The 21,008-nt window shown below is 37.5% G+C and overlaps 3 protein-coding genes across 5 annotated transcripts in view; all 3 read right to left on the reverse strand.

Annotated features, from left to right (window-relative positions):
- Nucleotides 1-6,420: 6,420 nt before the first annotated feature.
- LOC134818708 (zinc finger protein 502-like) lies at nt 6,421-8,751 on the reverse strand. The gene is made up of 4 exons (XM_063828350.1): nt 8,385-8,751; nt 8,121-8,288; nt 6,519-6,683; nt 6,421-6,434 (listed from the first exon to the last, which is right to left on the reverse strand). The coding sequence occupies exons 1-4, from the start codon at nt 8,749-8,751 to the stop codon at nt 6,421-6,423; spliced, it is 714 nt and encodes a 237-aa protein (XP_063684420.1).
- Nucleotides 8,752-9,126: 375 nt separating this feature from the next.
- The window catches only part of LOC134818822 (mini-chromosome maintenance complex-binding protein-like), a 31,545-nt gene continuing 19,663 nt past the window's right edge, over nt 9,127-21,008 (reverse strand). Inside the window, exons 2-12 of one of the 2 annotated variants that reach the window (XM_063828487.1) lie at nt 15,206-15,297; nt 14,854-15,021; nt 14,623-14,686; nt 13,941-14,283; nt 13,615-13,719; nt 13,175-13,382; nt 12,859-12,977; nt 12,581-12,749; nt 12,182-12,389; nt 11,853-12,002; nt 9,127-11,715 (exon numbers count right to left, since the gene is read on the reverse strand). In XM_063828487.1, the coding sequence (XP_063684557.1) occupies nt 11,497-11,715; nt 11,853-12,002; nt 12,182-12,389; nt 12,581-12,749; nt 12,859-12,977; nt 13,175-13,382; nt 13,615-13,719; nt 13,941-14,283; nt 14,623-14,686; nt 14,854-15,021; nt 15,206-15,297 (1,845 nt within the window). In that variant the 3' untranslated portion in view covers nt 9,127-11,496. Of the gene's footprint in view, nt 11,716-11,852; nt 12,003-12,181; nt 12,390-12,580; nt 12,750-12,858; nt 12,978-13,174; nt 13,383-13,614; nt 13,720-13,940; nt 14,284-14,622; nt 14,687-14,853; nt 15,022-15,205; nt 15,311-21,008 lie in introns of those variants that run through there. The other variant, XM_063828485.1, reaches the window with a different exon arrangement.
- On the reverse strand, nt 15,430-20,408 carry LOC134818823 (transcriptional regulatory protein AlgP-like). Of its 2 annotated transcripts, XM_063828488.1 has the most exons (11): nt 20,352-20,408; nt 20,022-20,111; nt 19,565-19,723; nt 19,187-19,336; nt 18,915-19,027; nt 18,713-18,759; nt 18,368-18,542; nt 17,644-17,905; nt 16,499-16,642; nt 16,070-16,181; nt 15,430-15,881 (listed from the first exon to the last, which is right to left on the reverse strand). In XM_063828488.1, the coding sequence occupies exons 1-11, from the start codon at nt 20,403-20,405 to the stop codon at nt 15,850-15,852; spliced, it is 1,338 nt and encodes a 445-aa protein (XP_063684558.1). In that variant the 5' UTR covers nt 20,406-20,408; the 3' UTR covers nt 15,430-15,849. The 2 variants fall into 2 exon arrangements, with proteins under 2 accessions (XP_063684558.1, XP_063684559.1); XM_063828489.1 differs by lacking the exon at nt 16,499-16,642 and having other exon boundaries at nt 20,352-20,406.

The raw sequence follows: 21,008 nt of genomic DNA on the forward strand, positions 1-21,008 counted from the left end.
CAGTATCAGTAACAGAATTAGGAATCATATTAAACAGAACAATTTACCTATTAAAGTTATATTTTCCCCAGCTAGAAAACTAAGAAATATTGTGTGTAATAACAGACCGTATGATAAGAGAACCTGTATTATTAACTCCTGTAAAATTTGTCCTTTATTAATAACTGAAAATAAAGATTGTGAGGTGAAGAACGTTGTGTATAAGATTACCTGTAAAATCTGTAATAATATTTATATTGGTGAGACGTGCAGGAGGGCACATGATAGGCTCGGAGAGCACCTAAGATATGCTAAATTTCCTTTAACTCCTTCTAACACTAGTCAAGCTTTTGCTATTCATTATAACAGTTTACATAGGGGGTCAGAACCCAATTTAGAATTTGAGATTTTAAAAACAGAAAGCAACACAGCTAGAAGAAAGATTGCAGAAGCAATGCTTATTTTGAAGTTCAAACCTAACATTAACAAGAGAGATGAGTTAGAAACAATCAAACGTTTTTTAGTAACAAGTACATAATAAACAGGGTGGAACATATTTTATACTTTACAGACAGGGGATTGTCTACACATATGTAGTGATTTTTAGTGATATTTATAGGTTTTGTTTACTTTCTGAGTACAGGGACCACATCTCACACACACACACTTCCGCCTCCTATTCAACACACTACCCTTACAACATCAATCAAACCATATTAGGCTCCCACGTTTCACACTTCTCATTGGTCAGTACGATTCCCGCCATTTCCACTCCACACTAGATACATACCTACACACTTCACATCATGCACCTGTTCACCGTTGTAGCACTCCATGCTTCTGTATCATGTGTAGTATATTTAGTAGTAGTTTTAGGAATGTACAGTATTTACTATAAAAGTTTGTCGTCGTATAAATTAGTTTTGTTATGAATTTTGTTATGACTTTTTTGTATCGAATTTTTGGATAAAGTTGATTGATTAAAAATAAATTAATGTACACAAATTTTGCCTCAGATATATGTTTTTTACGTTTTGAATTTTTAACACTTGTTTTTAGATCATGAATACGATGTAGTTACATTGAAACGTCGAGTAATCTCCTTTCCCTAATAAGAGCATTTTTACTTGTCGCAACAACCGGGATAAAGATAATTTTACCCAGAATACATTAGTAAGATTACCTGCTTGTGTTGCAGCATATGAACACTCAGAACACTTGAAGGGTTTCTCACCTGAGTGAGTTCTCATATGTCTAGTAAGTTGACCTGCTTGTCTTGCAGCATATGAACACTCAGAACACTTGCAGGGTTTATCACCTGGGTGAATTCTCATATGTACAATAAGACTACTTGCTTGTTTTGCAGCATATAAACACTCAGAACACTTGAAGGGTTTTTTGTGAATTGCTATATATTTGGTTTATATATTTATGATAGTCGATATAATATATACTAATTCTGTTCTATTTCAGAATGTACCACAAACATGTTGTCTGTGGGGTTTGATAATTACTTGTAACAACTGGTGTGTTTCATTGCATAGTGATCCATTTAAAGTTAACAAGTGGTAGCAGAGAAGGACGCAATGGCACCCCCAGAGACAGTTAGAGTAACTAGTAATTACAAAGCCCCACCGGCATACAGTGAGGATCAGGACTACTGCAATTGGAAGTTAGACCTGCAGCTGTGGCAAGAGTTCACGGGTTTAGAGAAAAAGAGACAAGGAACTGCGTTGCTCTTAGAATTGAAACAAGGGAAGATAAAGGATACAGTACGATCATTGGGGAAAGATGTCCTAATTGCAGAGGATGCAATAGCGAAGATTTTAAGTCATCTTGACAAAATATATTTAGAGGACTCAGCTCAAACCTGTTACCGAGTTTACGGTAAGTTTGAAAAATATGTGAGACCAGAAGGGTTGTCTCTACAGAGTTACATATCTGAGTTTGAGAAGTTGCTAGCGGATCTCAGGAGACACAAAATCACTCTTCCTGAAGCAGTCCTGGCCTACAGATTCCTTAACAGCGCTAACCTTCCGTCAGAAAAATATGATCTCGCTTTGGCAACTGTAAAGGATCTTACTTATAAAGATATGTGTGAAACGATCGGAAAAATCTTCTCCGTCCAATCGAACCTTTTCACACCGCCTGCGTCAATATCAGTGAAGGTGGAACATGAGGAATGTAACTATACATACAACTCAACCCCAAGAGGTGGACGAGGAAACTACAGAAGGATGTCAAGAGGACGTGGGAATCATCATCATCCGTATAATCGACAAAAGAGTGCATATACTGGATGCTATGCTTGTGGCGATAAAAACCATATTGCAAGATGGTGCACAAGCAAGAACAGAGCTTCTTCAAGTTCAACAGATAATGCACAGTATTTCGCACAAGATATAGATGGTGCTGAGAATGTTACGGCCATGGAAGCAGAGGGTGCATTCTTAACATTCATGGTGGTGTCTGAATCTGAAGATGTTGTTGAGATTCCTGAAGAGTGCCTGATGAGTGATACGAACCTTGGTTCTCTTGTATATGAGTCATTAGCATGTGCAGTTATTGATTCCGGATGTACAAAGACAGTTGTTGGTAGGAACTGGGTGAATCACTACAGAGAAACTCTGGAAGAAAAACAACTGAAAATGATGGTTAGTGAACCTTGCTCGACGCCTTTTAGATTTGGGGATGGACTCGAAGTCATTTCCACAGAAAAGACTATCATCCCTGGGCGAATAGGAAAGACAGATGTTCGGATAGAAGCAAACATTGTTGAGAAAGAACTGCCGTTGCTTCTCAGTAAATCATCGTTAAAGAGAGCTGGTGCTGTGTTGGATTTCACAAATGATACAATGAGATTCAGTGGAGATTGTGTTGATTTGTTTGAAACTAAATCAAAGCACTATTGCGTTCCTCTTTGTAATAAAAGACGCATGACCATTGGGCCGCCAGATCGAAAGACCCCACATCTGGTGATGACAATCAGCGAAGAAGGTTTGTTTGGTACTGACGAAAAGGAGATAAGGAGGAAAGTGGAAAAAATCCACAAACAATTCTCACACCCTCCTAGTGATAAACTGAAAACATTGCTGAAAACTGCAGGATTTAAGAGACCAGAATACATGAAAGCAATTGATGAGGTATCCAGCAGTTGTAAAATATGTCTGATGTACAAGAAACCCAAGTCAAGACCAGTGGTGGGTCTCCCAAGAGGAAAGGTGTTCAACGAATGTGTTGCAATGGACCTTAAGAATGTTCCTGGCACTCCTAATGTGTATATCTTGCATATGATTGATTCGGTGACAAGATATTCAGCAGCTAGAATAATCTACAATAAGAAGAAAGAGACAATCATCCAAGGAATTTGCTCTGGATGGATATCCATCTTTGGAAATCCAAAGAAATTCATGGCTGATAATGGTGGAGAGTTCGCCAATGAGGAGTTTACTGAGATGTGTCAAAGATTCAATGTGGATGTGCAAAATTCAGCTGCCGAGAGCCCTTGGAGCAATGGGATTGTAGAACGTCATCATAAGATGCTGACAGAGATGATGGTAAAAACGAAGGAAGATTCAAAATGCAACTGGGAAGTTGCATTGTGTTGGGCACTAAGTGCGAAAAACTCCATGCAGATGTTTGGTGGGTTTTCTGCAAATCAGTTGACAATGGGCCGTAACCCTTCACTTCCGAATGTCATCGATGATAGACTGCCAGCTTTAGAAGAAACAACGGTGAGTAAAACCGTGGCTGATAATGTTAATGCAATGCACAGTGCAAGGCAAGCATTTGCAAAGTGTGAAAGTAGCAACAAGATACGTAGAGCTCTGCAAAGCCAAGTTCGGACAAGCAATGATGAGTATTATAGCAACGGTGAAAAGGTGATGTACAAGAGAAAAGGATCTGCAAAATGGAGTGGGCCAGGTGTTATACTGGGGAGAGACATTACTCATTTGTATATTTTAAAGCATGGAAATCAGTATTATAAGTGCAGTGCATGTCATCTAACCAGGGATACAACAACAGGATATCCCATTACCTCAGAGTCAGTTGTTGGGCAACCTAACCCGAGTATTGTATCAAGTTCACCAAAATCTCTATTAGAGACGCAGAGAAATTTCCTAGAGGATCAACCATCTTGCTCTAGGGAAACAGCAGTTTCTGTACCGGAAACAGAAACACTGCCTCAAAGTGAGACAACAGCAACAATCAGACCTCAGCACAAATCAGGACTTCCTAAAGCAAGAAGTCACGTGGAGTTTCTTCCAAAGTATCCAGAGGAGGATGGTGGGATCTGGCATAAAGCTTATATCCATAGCCGTGCGGGAAAATCAACTGGCAGTTACAAAAACTGTGTAAATATTCAACTTGATGGTGAGGAGAGCATCCAATGTGTGGATTGGTATGAGCTTGCTGTGAATTGGAGAGATGACCTGTCACCAGAAACAGAAGAAGAGGTGTTGCTGTCCAGTGTGAGTATGTATGACCATTGACCAAGCAGTTGTAGATGCCAAGCTAGCAGAGCTTGAGAAGTTCAAAGTAAACAAGGTTTACGTGGAAGTTGATGCAAACGAACAGTCCAATGTTGGTGTTCGTTGGGTAATTACAAAGAAAGCAGAAGGTTCTGTTAAAGCTCGTTTAGTGGCACTTGGTTATCAAGAAAATAGTAGCAACATACGAAAGGACTCCCCAACATGTAACAGGGACTCTATAAGACTGCTCCTTACAATAGTTGCAACAGAAAGTTGGAAGTTACAACACATCGATGTTCAGGCTGCCTTCTTGCAAGGCAAGAAGATTTCAAGAGATGTCTTCATTATTCCTCCGAAGGAAGCTGAAACGAGGAAAATCTGGAAACTGAACAAATGTATTTACGGGTTAGTAGACGGACCTAGAATGTGGTATGTTGAGCTTCGTGATACTCTAGTGAAGTTAAATGTTGTGGTATCGTCATATGATGAGTCATTCATGTTCTGGTATGATGAAGGAAAACTCGAGGGTATCATTGCTGTGCATGTTGACGATCTGATGTTCAGTGGAAGCAAGAAGTTTGAAAGGGAAGTTATTGGGGAACTGAAGAAGAAGTTTCGTCTAAGTACGGAGGTCGAAGTTGAATTTGCTTATACTGGTCTTGATGTAAAGCAAACACAATCTGGAATTCTGGTATCACAACTGGGGTATGCAGACCAGATTTCAAGAATAGAGATCGACCCGACCCGAGTGAATCGAAATACGCTCCCAATCAACGAGAAAGAAAAGCAACAACTGAGAACTGTGTGCGGACAGTTGTTGTGGGTATCAACACAGACACGGCCAGATGTAGCTTATGCTACATGTTTTGCTAGTAATTCTGTGACTGAAGGGACCATCGCAGATTTGAAAATGGTAAACAAAACAGTAAAGTTCTTAGAAAAGAATCCTCTAACACTCAGGTTTAAGAAACTACTGTTGCCTGAGTCAGTCTTAGTGGTTTTCTGTGATGCATCGTATGGAAACTTGAAGGATGGTAGCTCTCAGGGAGGCTTCATAATTTTCCTTGTTTCGCTTACAGGAAAATCTTGCCCCATTACATGGCAGAGTAGAAAAATCCGGAGAGTATGTAAAAGTACTTAAGCAGCGGAGAGTTGGGCAATGATCGAAGCAGTGGAAACATGTGAGTTGATCCAAGCTCAGCTGAGTGAGATCATGTTATCTGGAAAACTTGATGTCATTGTAATGACTGATTGCAAGTCTCTACATGATGCTATCCAAACCTCGAAAAATGTTGATGACAAGGGATTGAGGATACCAATAGCTTGCCTGAGACAGCGAGTGAACAATAGTGAAATGACAGTTCGTTGGATTTCAACAAAGAAACAGCTTGCAGATTGTTTGACTAAAGCTGGAGCTCCAACTTCACTGCTACGGGAGGTATTGTCGTCAGGAGAATTTGACAATGAACTGTTTAGAATTGTATTCCAATAATAAACATTGTATTCAAAGTTTTTAATATTGTGTGTGAAGGATTTTAATAATCTTAATAATTTGAAACTTAAAGAAGTTAAAAGAGTGAATATATTGGTATTTGTGATTTATATAATGTGCTCGTTTAAAAGAGTGAATATATTGGTATTTGTGATTTATATAATGTGCTCGTTTAAAACGATTTTCTATTACATGTTGTGCATGTATCCACAAAGAGGGAAGTTATATTTAGAAAGATTATAGTCTTTCTTGTGACACCTTTATTTTATATTTAATATTTTAAATCTTTCAAAGCCTTTTTAAGAAAGAACGGGAGATTGTGAATTGCTATATATTTGGTTTATATATTTATGATAGTCGATATAATATATACTAATTGTGTTCTATTTCAGAATGTACCACAAACATGTTGTCTGTGGGGTTTGATAATTACTTGTAACAACTGGTGTGTTTCATTGCATAGTGATCCATTTAAAGTTAACATTTTTCACCTGAGTGAGTTTTCGTATGTTTAGTAAGATTACTTGCTCGTTTTGCAGCGTATGAACACTCAGAACACTTGAAGGGTTTCTCACCTGAGTGAGTTCTCATATGTCTAGTAAGATCACCTGCTCGTCTTGCAGCAAATGAACACTCAGAACATTTGAAGGGTTTCTCACCTGAGTGAATTCTCATGTGTACAGTAAGATCACCTGCTCGTCTTGCAGCAAATGAACACTCAGAACACTTGAAGGGTTTCTCTAGAGTGAGTTCTCATATGTACAGAAAGATAACTCGAATATGCTGCACTGAATGTACACTGTGAACACCTAAATGGTCTCACATGCAGACTATTACTAGGAGACAGAACTAATGTCCTCTGAGGATCTGTTCCAGTCAAGTTATCTGAATTATCAAAGTAGTCAGGTACTTCTGGGCTGCTATGGTTATGATGCTGTTTTACATGTTCTATTAACTGAGTGTCTGAGTAAACATGATCAGCACAAACTGGACAGATAAAAACAAATGGCTTATCTGATTCAGATGTAAGTTCTTGTTTTATTGAACAATTAGATATTGCTTAGCTTATGTTCTTTGATGTGCTCAACAAAGTAGTCTTCTGAAAAGTAATGTGCTCCACACATTGGGCAGAGGAAACCGTTTGACTTTTCTGGGTTCTCCACTTGCTCTGATTTGATCTCTTGTTTACAGTCTTTAGACATTCTGAGGTATTGAAATATAAGAGATATATAAAGTACATTTATTTTAAATTTGATCGTGGAGGAATTTGGCATTGATAACGTGCCTTATCCATTATCCAATGAAAATCACAAATATTTGCCGAGTTAAACCAAAAGATAAACTTAGTTTATCCTTAAATGAACATCACTGATTTTTGATTGGTTGAGGAACACCAATCGGAAACAGTACTTGACATTAAAGCTTCAAAGTATTTCATTGCAATCAATTTTAAACTATAACATCACTACCAGAAAATGTAGACTTTAGGGCTAAAAGATATCAAAATAGAGTAGTTCATTTGTCTGACATTTTTATCGGTGACATGCTTCAGTCTGACTAGAAGAACAGTGATAACACAATACATTCACTAAAAGAAAAATCATTAATGATAGCGATAGTGCTTGAGAAGGTAATGACATGCAACATATATAATATTTGTATTATATCTTCATCGTTTTTCACTAATTTAAATCACAATGAATTATCTAAAAAAATGCACATTATTTCCGGTTCGAATATTCCCATTTCATAATTTACCCATTGATCCTTATTCAAAGTTGTCCAGTCTCCAGATAATAAAAGTGGAATCGAAGTATGTTACTAATGACGCTTGGTGTAGGTTGCAAAGTTGACAAGAGTAGTTATTTGATGGTTGTCGAAGATATCGTTGACAGGGAGGTAATAATCCTGAAAATATTGCCCTCTAAGTTGAGCAATAGTGGGAACGAGAACACTGTCTTGGAAAATACGAGACGGTCTTTTCTTCGTGGTCACATATCGGACATGCACTGGTGTTAGATTTGCAGATGGTAAGAAGGCGTTTGTTTAACCCACAGTGTCCGGTGATAAGTTCTGTATTTCTGGCGAAGTAGTATGAATTCTCATTATATGTTTAGTAAGATGACCTGCTCGTCTTGCAGCATATGAACACTCAGAACACTTGAAGGGTTTCTCACCTGAGTGAGTTCTCATATGTCTAGTAAGATCACTTGCTTGTTTTGTAGCAAATGAACACTCAGAACACTTGAAGGGTTTCTCTTCGGAGTGAGTTCTCATATGTCTAGTAAGATTACCTGCTTGACTTGCAGCAAATGAACACTCTGAACATTTGAAGGGTTTCTCACCTGAGTGAGTTCTCATATGTACTGAAAGTTTACTCGGATATGGTGCACTGAATGTACACTGTGAACACCTAAATGGTCTCACATGCGGACTCTCACTAGGAGACAGAACTAATGTCCTCTGAGGATCTGTTCCAGTCAAGTTATCAGAAGTATCAAAGTAGTCAGGTACTTCTGGGCTGCTATGATCATGATGATGTTTTACATGTTCTATAAACTGAGTGTCTGAGTAAACATGATCAGCACAAACTGGACAGATAAAAACAGATGGTTTATCTGATTCAGATGTAAGTTCTTCTTTTATTGTACAATTAGATATTGCTTTAGCTTTATGTTCTTTGATGTGCTCAACAAAGTAGTCTTCTGAATAGTAATGCGCTCCACACATTGGGCAGAGAAAACTGTTTGACTTTTCTGGGTTCTCCACTTGCTCTGATTTGATCTCTTGTTTACAGTCTTTAGACATTCTGAGGTATTGAAATATAAGAGATTTATAAAGTAAATTTATTTTAAATTCGATCGTGATGGAATTTGGCATTGATAACGTGCCTTATCCAATGAAAATCACAAATATTTGCCCGGTTAAACCAAAAGATAAACTTATCTTATCATTAAATGAACATCACTGATTTTTGGTTGGTTGAGGAACACCAATCGGAGGCAGTACTTGACACTAAAGCTTCAAAGTATTTCATTGCAATCAATTTTAAACTATAACATCACTACCAGAAAATGTAGACTTTAGGGCTAAAAGATATCAAAATAGAGTAGTTCATTTGTCTGACATTTTTATCGGTGACATGCTTCAGTCTTACTAGAAGAACAGTGATAACACAATACATTCAATAAAAGAAAAATTATTAATGATAGCGATAGTGCTTGAGAAGGTAATGGCATGCAACATATATATTTGTATTATATCTTCATCGTTTTTCACTAATTTGAATCATAATGAATTATCTTAAAAAATGCACATTATTTCCGGTTTGAATATTCCAATTTCATAATTTACCCATTGATCCTTATTCAAACTTTTCCAGTCTCCAGATAATAAAAGTGGAATCGAAGCATGTTACTAATGACGCTTGGTGTAGGTTGCAAAGTTGACAAGAGTAGTTATTTGATGGTTGTCGAAGATATCGTTGACAGGGAGGTAATAATCCTGAAAATATTGCCCTCTAAGTTGAGCAATAGATGGGTACAAAGGCGCAGTCTTAGAAAATACGAAACGGTCTTTTCTTCGTGGTCACATATCGGACATGCACTGGTGTTAGATTTGCAGATGGTACGAAGGTGTTTGTTTAACCCACAGTGTCCGGTGATAAGTTCTGTATTTCTGACGAAGTAGTATGAATTCTCATTATATGACTAGTAAGATTACCTGTTCGTCTTGTAGCATATGAACACTCTGAACATTTGAAGGGTTTCTCACCTGAGTGAATTCTCATATGTACAGTAAGATTACTTGCTTGTCTTGCAGCAAATGAACACTCAGAACACTTGAAGGGTTTCTCACCTGAGTGAGTTCTCATATGTACAGTAAGATCACCTGCTCGTCTTGCAGCGAATGAACACTCAGAACACTTGAAGGGTTTCTCACCTGAGTGAGTTCTCATATGTACAGTAAGATCACCTGCTCGTTTTGTAGCATATGAACACTCAGAACACTTGAAGGGTTTCTCACCTGAGTGAGTTCTCATATGTACAGTAAGATTACTTGCTTGTCTTGCAGCATATGAACACTCAGAACACTTGAAGGGTTTATCACCTGAGTGAATTCTCATATGTTCAGTAAGATGACCTGCTTGTCTTGCAGCAAATGAACACTCAGAACACTTGAAGGGTTTCTCACCTGAGTGAGTTCTCATATGTACAGTAAGATAAACTGCTTGTTTTGCAGCAAATGAACACTCAGAACATTTGAAGGGTTTCTCACCTGAGTGAGTTCTCATATGACTAGTAAGAATACTAGCTTGTCTTGCAGCATATGAACACTCAGAACACTTGAAGGGTTTATCACCTGAGTGAATTGTCATATGTTCAGTAAGATGACCTGCTTGTCTCGCAGCAAATGAACACTCAGAACACTTGAAGGGTTTCTCACCTGAGTGAGTTCTCATATGTCTAGTAAGATGACCTGCTTGTTTTGTAGCATATGAACACTCTGAACATTTTAAAGGTTTCTCTCCAGAGTGAATCTTTTGATGTTTTATAAGTGTTCTCGAATATGCTGCACTGAATGTACACTTTGAACACCTAAATGGTTTCACAGGCGGACTCCCACTAGGAGACAGAACTAATGTCCTCTGAGGATTTGTTCCAGTCAAGTTATCTGAAGTATCAAAGTTGTCAGGTACTTCTGGGCTGCTATGATTATGATGCTGTTTTACATGTTCTATTAACTGAGTGTCTGAGTAAACATGTTGAGCACAAACTGGACAGATAAAAACAGATGGTTTATCTGATTCAGATGTAAGTTCTTGTCTTATTGAACAATTTGATATTGTTTTATGTTCTTTGATGTGCTCAACAAAGTAGTCTTCTGAAAAGTAATGTGCTCCACACATTGGGCAGAGGAAACCGTTTGACTTTTCTGGGTTCTCCACTTGCTCTGATTTGATCTCTTGTTTTATACAGTCTTTAGACATTCTGAGGTATTGAAATATAAGAGATATATAAATTACAATTATTTTAAATTCGATCGTGATTGAATTTGGCATTGATAACGTGCCTTATCCAATGAAAATCACAAATGTTGTGATCACGGTGAGAAAAGTACATCAAAACTGGTTACTTATGGGGTTCAACATGGCGAGTAAGGTTCATCAGAACTGAGCTCTTGGTATTGTCGTATAGTACCAGAAAACACATTTAATATTTCAATTTGATATTTTGAAGAAAAAAACTAAAATGGTGTGAAATGGTGAATGATTTTTATGGTAAATCGGTTATTTTTTACCATTGGATACCCCCCACCCCCCACCGAACACTGGAAACTCAATAAGTATACAAATTATTGTGAGAAGCATTGAATTCATAAATATATTTCATTTCCGATTCTAAATAATTTAAATAAAATGCATATAAGTTAAAATGAATAACAGAAAAGCAACAGCTTATCCAAAGTTAAAAATGATAAAAAGGTAAAAATCCTGAACAAAAGATAAAAACCCCTCTGTTCCGGGTTATCTCCGAATAAAAAAAGAAGAATCTAAGCAGCGATTCTACTGAGTCTATCTCTCTCTAAAGACTTGGCACTGTTCCAGTCCTCCTCTTCTAACTTCAAGTGACCTCTACTCAAACCGTACAGTCGTGCTATTACCAGTGACCGGTGTAAAGTATCTCCAGTAACTTCCTTCGGGTTAGATTTCCTCTCTGCAACAAAGTCCTGCTCTATCCTTTGCTGTAGTTCCTCACTTACTTGGTCATACTGAAACAGTGCGAATAATTTTCAATTTTATACAATTTCCAGATGGAATCATAATGGTTCAGAAATGTCTGGAACTCGCTTAGGCAAAAGTTTAAGGAAACAGCTTAAAAACAACAGTTGAGCGAGTGGTATGAAACCTCAATGTGACGTAGAACAGTCAGGTACTTCCTAAACCGGTCCATCATTTCCTGATCAGAATGTATCTCAGATATTATCTCCTCATAGTTGGTGTTATCCTGCATTGACTTCAGAGGAACTACCACATCACTTGGCAACAGCGACTTACCCTGCAAAACAACAGATAATGGTGGTATTTTGACGAAGTGCCATCATATCAAGTTAACATTCAATATCGGAAGATGTTCGAACACCAATGCAGAAGTTGACAAGCCTCCAGGATATATCCACTTAGACACCTACAGCTACTTAGAGTTTGTTGAAAAACGGTAAGAAAACTCGGACTAACCTCGCCTAGAATGAGAACTTTAGCATCACACTCGAACTCGATATTGTAACTGAACCCAAAGTCGTAGGCTAGTTTCTGCCAAGTTATAAGATTTCCCAAACATTTGAGGTTCTCAATTCCATTTGGTTTAAGTTGGCCGGGTTCCAGAACTGTCTCGTCTAAAATTATCTGCATTCCTTTGGGCAGCTGCAGTAGACCTGATCTCAACCTGTGAGTAGTGAGTAGTGAGTAGTGAGTAGTGACTCAATGTGGTAAGTGCAGCGAAATAAAGGACTAATGAAAATGAAGCAACTTGCAGTGATTCACAAGTTACGCTATTCATAGTTCCGGGTAGAAACTTTAAATAGAAGCTAAAAATATTACATAACATGATCCTACAATAATTAATAAAAATTTAACCTGTTAGCATTGTAATCCTTCTTTGGTAACATGGTAGAAATGTTAAAGTTCGTTATCGTGAGAGGTAGGACGAAACTCTTTTCAGATATGTTGCTGAACAGCGTGGACAAACATTCCACAAACTTCGTCTCTTTCGGCGGGCATTTTGTCAAATTAACAGCAAACTTTCCTGAAAATATTAAAATCAAATACGGGAAATAATAGTTCCAAGGCTCTACTATGGTTGAATATTTCAATGCCTCTAACCAGTAGTGTCTGCTACACAGCTGAAAACTAACCGAGAGTAACAACTTCATCCCTTCTGCCGTACACGTGAGATAGAAGATGTAGAAGGAGGTACTCCGCTGCTAGGGGATCTCCTGACACGCACTTCTTTAGCATCGTTACTAGTTCTGATCTGTTATTTATTTATTTATCAAGCTAATATCGTAATAAATGTCACTACGTATTCCTGTGATAAATAACGAAAATGGCAAAACAAAAAGTTCTTTAAAATTAAACTTTTCGACGCCAAAAGTTCTGAACTCTTGAAGATTTAAACCAATAACAGTCTCTATCCTAAGCCAGTAACAATCTATATTCCCTATACTCTACCTGACTGAGAGAACATTACCCAACACTCCCACCACCTCCTGCTCCCCAAACTCCAGAGGGTCACGTGACAGTAGAGGGTTGATGTGTTGTCGGAGCCTCACATCCACACAGTGTACACGAGGCACTATGGAGCTGGGGGGAAACCGAGCACGCTCCTCCTCGTCCATATCACATGATGTTGTGTCTATTTCTATTCGCTCCAGGATTCCTGGGGTTTGAGAGCCCTTGATTGGGAGAATATCCTAATATTTCTGGAGATTTTAATTAAGCGCTTTTTTCTCGGATTCATAGAGTATAAATTTTATCTAAATTTTAAATACATAGGCTCATTGGTTTGTATGAACCACTTTTATTATACATCCTTGTTCATACGTATGATGATTGATGAAGGATGTAAAATGAAAGTAATTACATATATTCACGAATAATATTTAAATTACCAGTTATCTCAAGAATGTCGTTAATCTTGAAAGGCGAGGTATCCTGCGTGTATATCAGAGGAATGCAGCATACGCCAGAGTCTGTTGGTAGAACCATGTTCAAGCCTGCTCAGGAATGTTATTGTTGGGATTATTTAAATTGGCAGGCTTATAGTTGGAACCTGCTCGGATTTATGTCTCATCGTTGGAAAATTAATTTACTCATCATCTTCATCTGATGAACAACAACCCAAAATCAGCTTATCAAGCAAAGAGTTATTTAAAATTTGACAAAAGATCAAACCCTTAACTTCACATCATAACAAATGAAAACTTGTGATACAAACCTTGAAAAGGCGAGGAATCTTTTTCTTCAACTGCTTTACCATCATCTCCATCGCTCTTAACCTTCTTAGCTTCCTCATCCTCAGTTGTATCCATCCCATCAGCCTCCTCAGCTCCACGCTTTTTACCCGTACTCATCTGTACCACATTGTTCTGCGTCGTGAGGTCACGTGACAATGCTGGGACGTCACGTGATCGAGCTGAGACGTCAAGTGATGGCGCTGTGACGTCATGGCGTGAACACGGACGCGTCCAAGAGTTCCTGCCAGGCACTGGTACACAGTAGTATACCAGTCTGGTGTCCCTTTTTAGTGATTTGTCATCTTCCCAGTCAACATTATATCCCTGGGATTTAACAGGTGTTATGGTGACTGTTTACAGATAATGTACAATGTACAATGCAATGTACAATGTACAATTTACAATTTACAATGTACATATCATTGTAATATCAAGCAGTTTATATACCTTTTAGTACAGCAGGGTGTCAGAATTATTGGCGTGTTTGAAATTTTATGTGTATTTTATGATGAAATCAATATTTTTCGACGGGTCATAACTTTACTTCTGAATATCGAAGTACAATACATTATTTACAAAACGAAAATAATTTTGGACATTTCCACATCATACGTCAACTATTATGTGTAAACTGTGAACTTTGAGAAACTATTTTAACTTAACCTGTTGTATGTCGAGAATATCAGAGTATTTTCCAGTTCCCCTGAACTCCTTGTTATCCTTATTTCTGAGGATAGTTTCTACATTTAAACAGCAGCTTGGTAGATGATTAGAGAATGCAGAGAAAGTTAGAAATTTGGATTAGTTTAAACGCCAAAAGCCCAAAAAGTCAATATAATTATTAGATTGCCTGCGTAATCTAATAAATATGACTTATGAGTTTGTGATTCTAACCTTGCAACGAACTGTTTGGTATAAAACTCCTGATCCATGATATCCTGTACCATGACATAGTGTTTAACAAGACTACCAGAGAGAGAATCACTGGATAACCAGGGGATATTATCTCGGCTGGTAGATATCAGAGTTGAGAACTTGCTGTCTAACTCTTTCTCCCAGTTACTGACAATGTTTACCGTTTGTAGTATTAAAACAGAAATATGAATAATCACTCTAGGAAAACGTCAATTTGTTAACCAACTTGAATGCAATAGTTTATCGTGAACAGGGTAGCAGTATTAAGACATTTTAGATGATGTTTTTCATTCGATTAATTAATTAGTAAGTTAATTGAGCTACAAATTACCTGTCAGGTTTGTTACAGAGCGACTGGTAGGTGCTGTTCACCAGAGTTCGGGGTGAAGTCAGCCATGTCTCGTTAAAATCTCCAGTCAACATTCCTTTAGAATTTAGAACTTTCAGATGTAACGTAAATAAGCAGTTAGATCAGTGACAATCGTGAAATTCAGGTGCTTCAATCGAAGCAGAATCATCAAACTTTGGAGATACAAGAAGGAAAAGAATTTTTTTCTGAGGATAAAAACTCTAGATATGGCTACATACAGTGTACGACAGCAAAACAATTATTAAAAGTATATGATACAGCTGCAGTAAATCTGCAGTAAATCTGCAGTAAATCATGTAGTTAAAAGATAATTATTTAATAAAAATAGATATATCAAAATGATTGTTTAAATCTTATAACTCAAACCATATATCTTAAAAATCAACATAAAAATAAGTACGCTGTGTTAATCTGAAATAAAACCTTAACAATAAGTTAAAACTAAAACTTGGTTATCAAAAACGCTATTCTTATCCACGACCCTTAACAATTCTGTAAAGTAATTCTTCAAGTTCAACAGTCAAAACTTCTATAATGCTGCGACATTGGTTCAAAACTTCGTCTTGGTATGTACTTGGGTAACCATTACATGTTAACACTCCAATTCAAGTCTTTTCTTTGTTTTTGTTGATCACACCTGATGAGAAAAATACAGAAGCTTGATTAAAAATGGATAAATTTTAAAACATCTTGACAAATACATCGATGATTAAAGGATTAATGATTATGAACTGTCGGTTAGGAAGTCATGTAACCATTACAGTAACAATGCTTATCCCCCCCCCCCCCCCCCCCCCCCCCCGAACAGATTGGGTAACACTGTACCTGCAACGAGAAGGTATAAGTTATCTTCAAATTCTCCAACAAGAAACTGACCAGAGTCGTTGTGGACGAACTGTTTTAACGAATACTTCTTCAGATCGTCAGAAGAAACCACCTATAATTTTAGATTTCACGTTATTAGGCTATTTAAAAAGTAGGCCTGGTGAAATTCATGTCGAGTAAAATGTTTCCTTTTTGCCTGCTCCTTCGGAGTTATGATTAAAGTGTCAATTTAATTTATTTCAAAGATTGACACTATGTAAATTAACAATAGATAAAAACACGTGACAGTGACACACACGTGCTGAGAACACGTGACACACAGTACACACGTGCTGAGAAAACATGACACACACGTGACACACACGTACTGGGAACACGTGACACACATGTCCTAAGAACACGTGACACACACGTGGTGTGAACACACACCTGGCCGTCCATAGCGAGTATGGTGGAGACTTGTGGAGCAGTGTCAGTGTAGAGCTCATTGTTGGGTTTCTGTGACACCACCAAGTGAGTGTAAGAGGTTTGGAAGGTGGGGTAGTGCCCTTTCTTAAAGTTAAGTATCAGCGCCTGGAAATACAAGGTGGGGTAGTGCCCTTTCTTAAAGTTAAGTATCAGCGCCTGGAAATACAAGGTGGGGTAGTGCCCTTTCTTGAAGTTAAGTATCAGCGCCTGGAAATGTAGGTGGGATAGTGCCCTTTCTTAAAGTTAAGTATCAGCGCCTGGAAATACAAGGTGGGGTAGTGCCCTTTCTTAAAGTTAAGTATCAGCGCCTGGAAATGTAGGTGGGATAGTGCCCTTTCTTAAAGTTAAGTATCAGCGCCTGGAAATACAAGGTGGGATAGTGCCCTTTCTTAAAGTTAAGTATCAGCGCCTGGAAATGTAGGTGGGGTAGTGCCCTTTCTTAAAGTTAAGTATCAGCGCCTGGAAATACAAGGTGGGGTAGTGCCCTTTCTTAAAGTTAAGTATCAGCGCCTGGAAATGTAGGTGGGGTAGTGCCCTTTCTTAAAGTTAAGTATCAGCGCCTGGAAATACAAGGTGGGGTAGTGCCCTTTCTTAAAGTTAAGTATCAGCGCCTGGAAATGTAGGTGGGGTAGTGCCCTTTCTTAAAGTTAAGTATCAGCGCCTGGAAATGTAGGTGGGATAGTGCCCTTTCTTAAAGTTAAGTATCAGCGCCTGGAAATGTAGGTGGGGTAGTGCCCTTTCTTAAAGTTAAGTATCAGCGCCTGGAAATACAAGGTGGGGTAGTGCCCTTTCTTAAAGTTAAGTATCAGCGCCTGGAAATACAAGGTGGGGTAGTGCCCTTTCTTAAAGTTAAGTATCAGCGCCTGGAAATGTAGGTGGGGTAGTGCCCTTTCTTAAAGTTAAGTATCAGCGCCTGCAAATAACGGGAACGTTATAATATCAAATTTGTATTATTATTATTCCCTAATTCAATGCCAATAAGTAATAACCCACCTATCATGTAGCTGCTGAAAATACAAAAGCTGATAATATTTCAGTAAGAAACAACAATAATTGAATCGAAATTTCAAAGAGAGCTTACTAACAAATTAGCAGGTCTGTCTCACCTCGTCAAGTTTAATAACATTGTTAATCGACCGCTGCGTATCAGCTGGTACTTTACGTGGCGTTGCTTTTACAACACCAACCGGTTTTACTGCCGTTTTTTCTTTCTCTGTAACGGGAGCAGGTTCTTCAGCATTTGAATCTGCGACAATCTTGTCAACTTTAGGAGGGATGGTCGGTTTTTCAGCTACACTCTTGTCGCTAGCGCTCAGTAGTCTCTTGATCCCATTTACTGCTACTGATGGCGGTGCTTTTGGTCTAGTTCTGATGATAGTTTGCCGTTTAAATGATGATGTCGGTTAACGGGGTTAGCTAATCACGTGATCAGGTAAGCCAATCACCTGATCAGACGAAATGAATTAACTCGTTATGCTTTATATCTCAATCATAGAGAATATCATAATATGAGAAGCTACAACTCTCATTTTTTCAGGACAAACGTAATTTAAATGGCCAAACACAATCCAATAAAATTTGGCTCGATCCGATTATCCAAATTATCAAATAAATGCAAAAATTAACCTTCATTTGAAAAAAATGAACACGAATATTGTTCGATTCGACATATTTCTCGAATGAGTGGTGATAGTAAGTCATACCAGAAAGAATTATTTCAATTGGGCACTCGGTGACTGAGCTATTATGGCCAACGTATGTACACTGACTTTTGGCCCCCCCCCCCCCCTCCACAGTATATTCTAATATAGTTTCAATCAGAAAACTTACTGTAAAGCAGGCTTCTTAATCTTCTTTGTCACAGCTTTTGTTGCTTCTTTTAGTTTCGGCTTTAAAGGTGCAGTCGACTTGCTCTTTACTTTAGGGCTTGCTGCTGGTTTTTCTTTTGAGGCACTTTTCGGTTCTTCGTCGGAGCTAGAATCGATACAAACCACATCGATCATCCCTGCAACAACGTTAATTAAAATTGTATACAATGCCCTTTATCTCTTCTGCAAAAATACCAGTTCTGAGGTCGAAATTGGTTACGACTTAAACGGATAACAAACGATTTAGTTGAAAGCAATTTAAACATTGTATTATATGACGTGTTTAATGATACAAAATAGAGCATACTCTTTCGTTGACTGATTCGTGACCCTTGGAACGTACTCAGCTTAGACCTGAACAAAATAAAACTTAGCTTCTAAGTTTTCCATTTCATCGATTCTGCTTAGATTGAAAATTCACGATGTCAAAAGAATATTCCGGGCAGAAGACAATCAAGAATGACATCTGGAAAGAAAAATTGCTCATGAATTAAGAATTAAAATATTACTTTAGTGCAGGCTTTGTCTCCTCCTCCTCCTCATCGGAATCCTTTACTGCCTCCACGTGCTTAGGTGATCTTGGCGCAGGCTCAGTTTCCTTAAGTTCAGAATCCGACCATTCCTATATAAAGGCTTCATTAAGGTCCGAGGTTAGAATTATTTATAGTTGAATTCTTATATGGCCTGTTAACAATCATTCTTATCATGACCTGCATAAGAAAGTAATATTCATTATCATAACTAAAAAACATGCAGTAAAAAAAAAGAGATGAGGACTCACGACTTTATCCTCCTTTTTTCGTTTCTTCTTTTTCTTCGAAGTATCCTCATCACTAGATTCATTCAACAATGTCGTCTCCAGGTCAAAATAGGATGTCATATTGATCTTAGCATTATCTTTTGCTTGTCTTCCCCTCCTCGAGGACGAATCCTAGTGGTAGTGGGTAGTTATGTTTAGTCAATGAACTACTGTGTTAGATTGTGTTTGTAAATGCAAATCCTTGATACTAGAGCGGCAAAATGAATATTTCATTACAAACATGAATTGAAATAAAGGTTTATTAGGTATTAGTTCAAATAAAGAAAATCACAATTTCAAAGATCAAGGAAATTTAACAGCTAGACTTGTAAAAAGTCATATTTTGAAACAATCGTTAACCTGTTGCTTGACTTGACCAAATTTTTCTTGAACAGCAACAGTAGCAAGTGTAGACAGGCGCAGATAATGTTGTGACATCTCTCCTTCACATTTCTCAGATAATTCACTCAACTCAAATGCAACAGCATACATCATCTTGAGCTGCTTTTCGGGTTGAACCTGTGAGAATTCTAAATTCGTTTAATTTATTTAAATAGGATTAATTTAATACTAACATTATTACCATTCCAGGCAAACAAGATAATGAGTATGGTAATAAATAATTCTATTATTCGCTGTACTTGAACATGATGGTTTGAATGATTATTTTACTTCCATGAAAAATGTAGACAGAAGCCCAATTGTGGTGCGTCAATTACTTCACAATTAAAGTTTAAATAACAAGTTCATTAGTTTAAAATCAATTTCTTTAAACCTAAAAAACAATTTCAATATTTACAGAGTATCAGAGATGTACCTGATATCTAGTAAATATAGAAAATAGCTGTTCACCGTTGGTAATTGTACCAGGCTCATCTGAGAGCTCTGATATAACTTGCTGAATCAGCTGAAACAAAGAATTTGGTTTCTGTGATGGGAAGCACTTCCTTTTCGTTAAATATAGCAGTTTTGTAAAATAGAGCAGTCAACATTGTCAGTCAACGAGAAGTGATCTGTTAGATATTATGAGTTATATTTTGAATGAGCTACCTAACTAGCTCAGAAAATGATTAACCGACCTAAAACAAATAAACTTTTCATTCCAGAGAAAAAGATAGAGGGAAATACTATAAATTAGAACACTAACTTTTGTCTCTTTCTTTGATAGTTCTGGACCCCCTTCTTCATTGTCAGATTCCATGTCTAAAGTGAAACAAGTTAAATACTTCTTTTGCATTTTTACACAAGCTAAGCCTTAAGGGGACATACACCAAAAGCTTTTATGCCGTGGCCACGCCCTGTTGTTAACTTCATATTAAGAAAGTATACATAAAAACAATAAGATTTGGTACATTAAAAATTATTTTTGAGAGCATGCACTTTCAAAAAAATAAATATTCTCTTTTTCGAAAGTTTTGGAAATTTTGAGAAGTCTGTCACTGTAGTACCGAGATTTCGGTCATTTTAAAAGTCTTTTGGCTGATTTTTTTACTGAAGATTTCTTACAATCCGTACAAGAAACCCCTGGAAGGATTATACATTTTTTTTGAACATTTAAAATATAATTTGGAACATTACAGTAACGTTATTCAAATCTCAAACAGAAAAAAGTATATTTCAAAGCTTTGTGTTTTGATCATATGATTATGGGTGTATAGTGATTTTGATTGCATAAATTTGATTGGGCAGTGATGGTGAGTGAGAAGATGATGGGAGTGCCAGCCAGTAACTCTGTCAAATGAACAGCCCACTGATGAGTGGGTGAGCGCAAGCGCGAGAACGGCAGAGAGGGTGGCATAAAACG

The sequence above is a fragment of the Bolinopsis microptera genome, chromosome 7 (assembly GCF_026151205.1).
Source record: "Bolinopsis microptera isolate Bmic1 chromosome 7, MBARI_Bmic_1.0, whole genome shotgun sequence".
In the NCBI taxonomy this organism is placed as follows: Eukaryota; Metazoa; Ctenophora; class Tentaculata; order Lobata; family Bolinopsidae; genus Bolinopsis; species Bolinopsis microptera.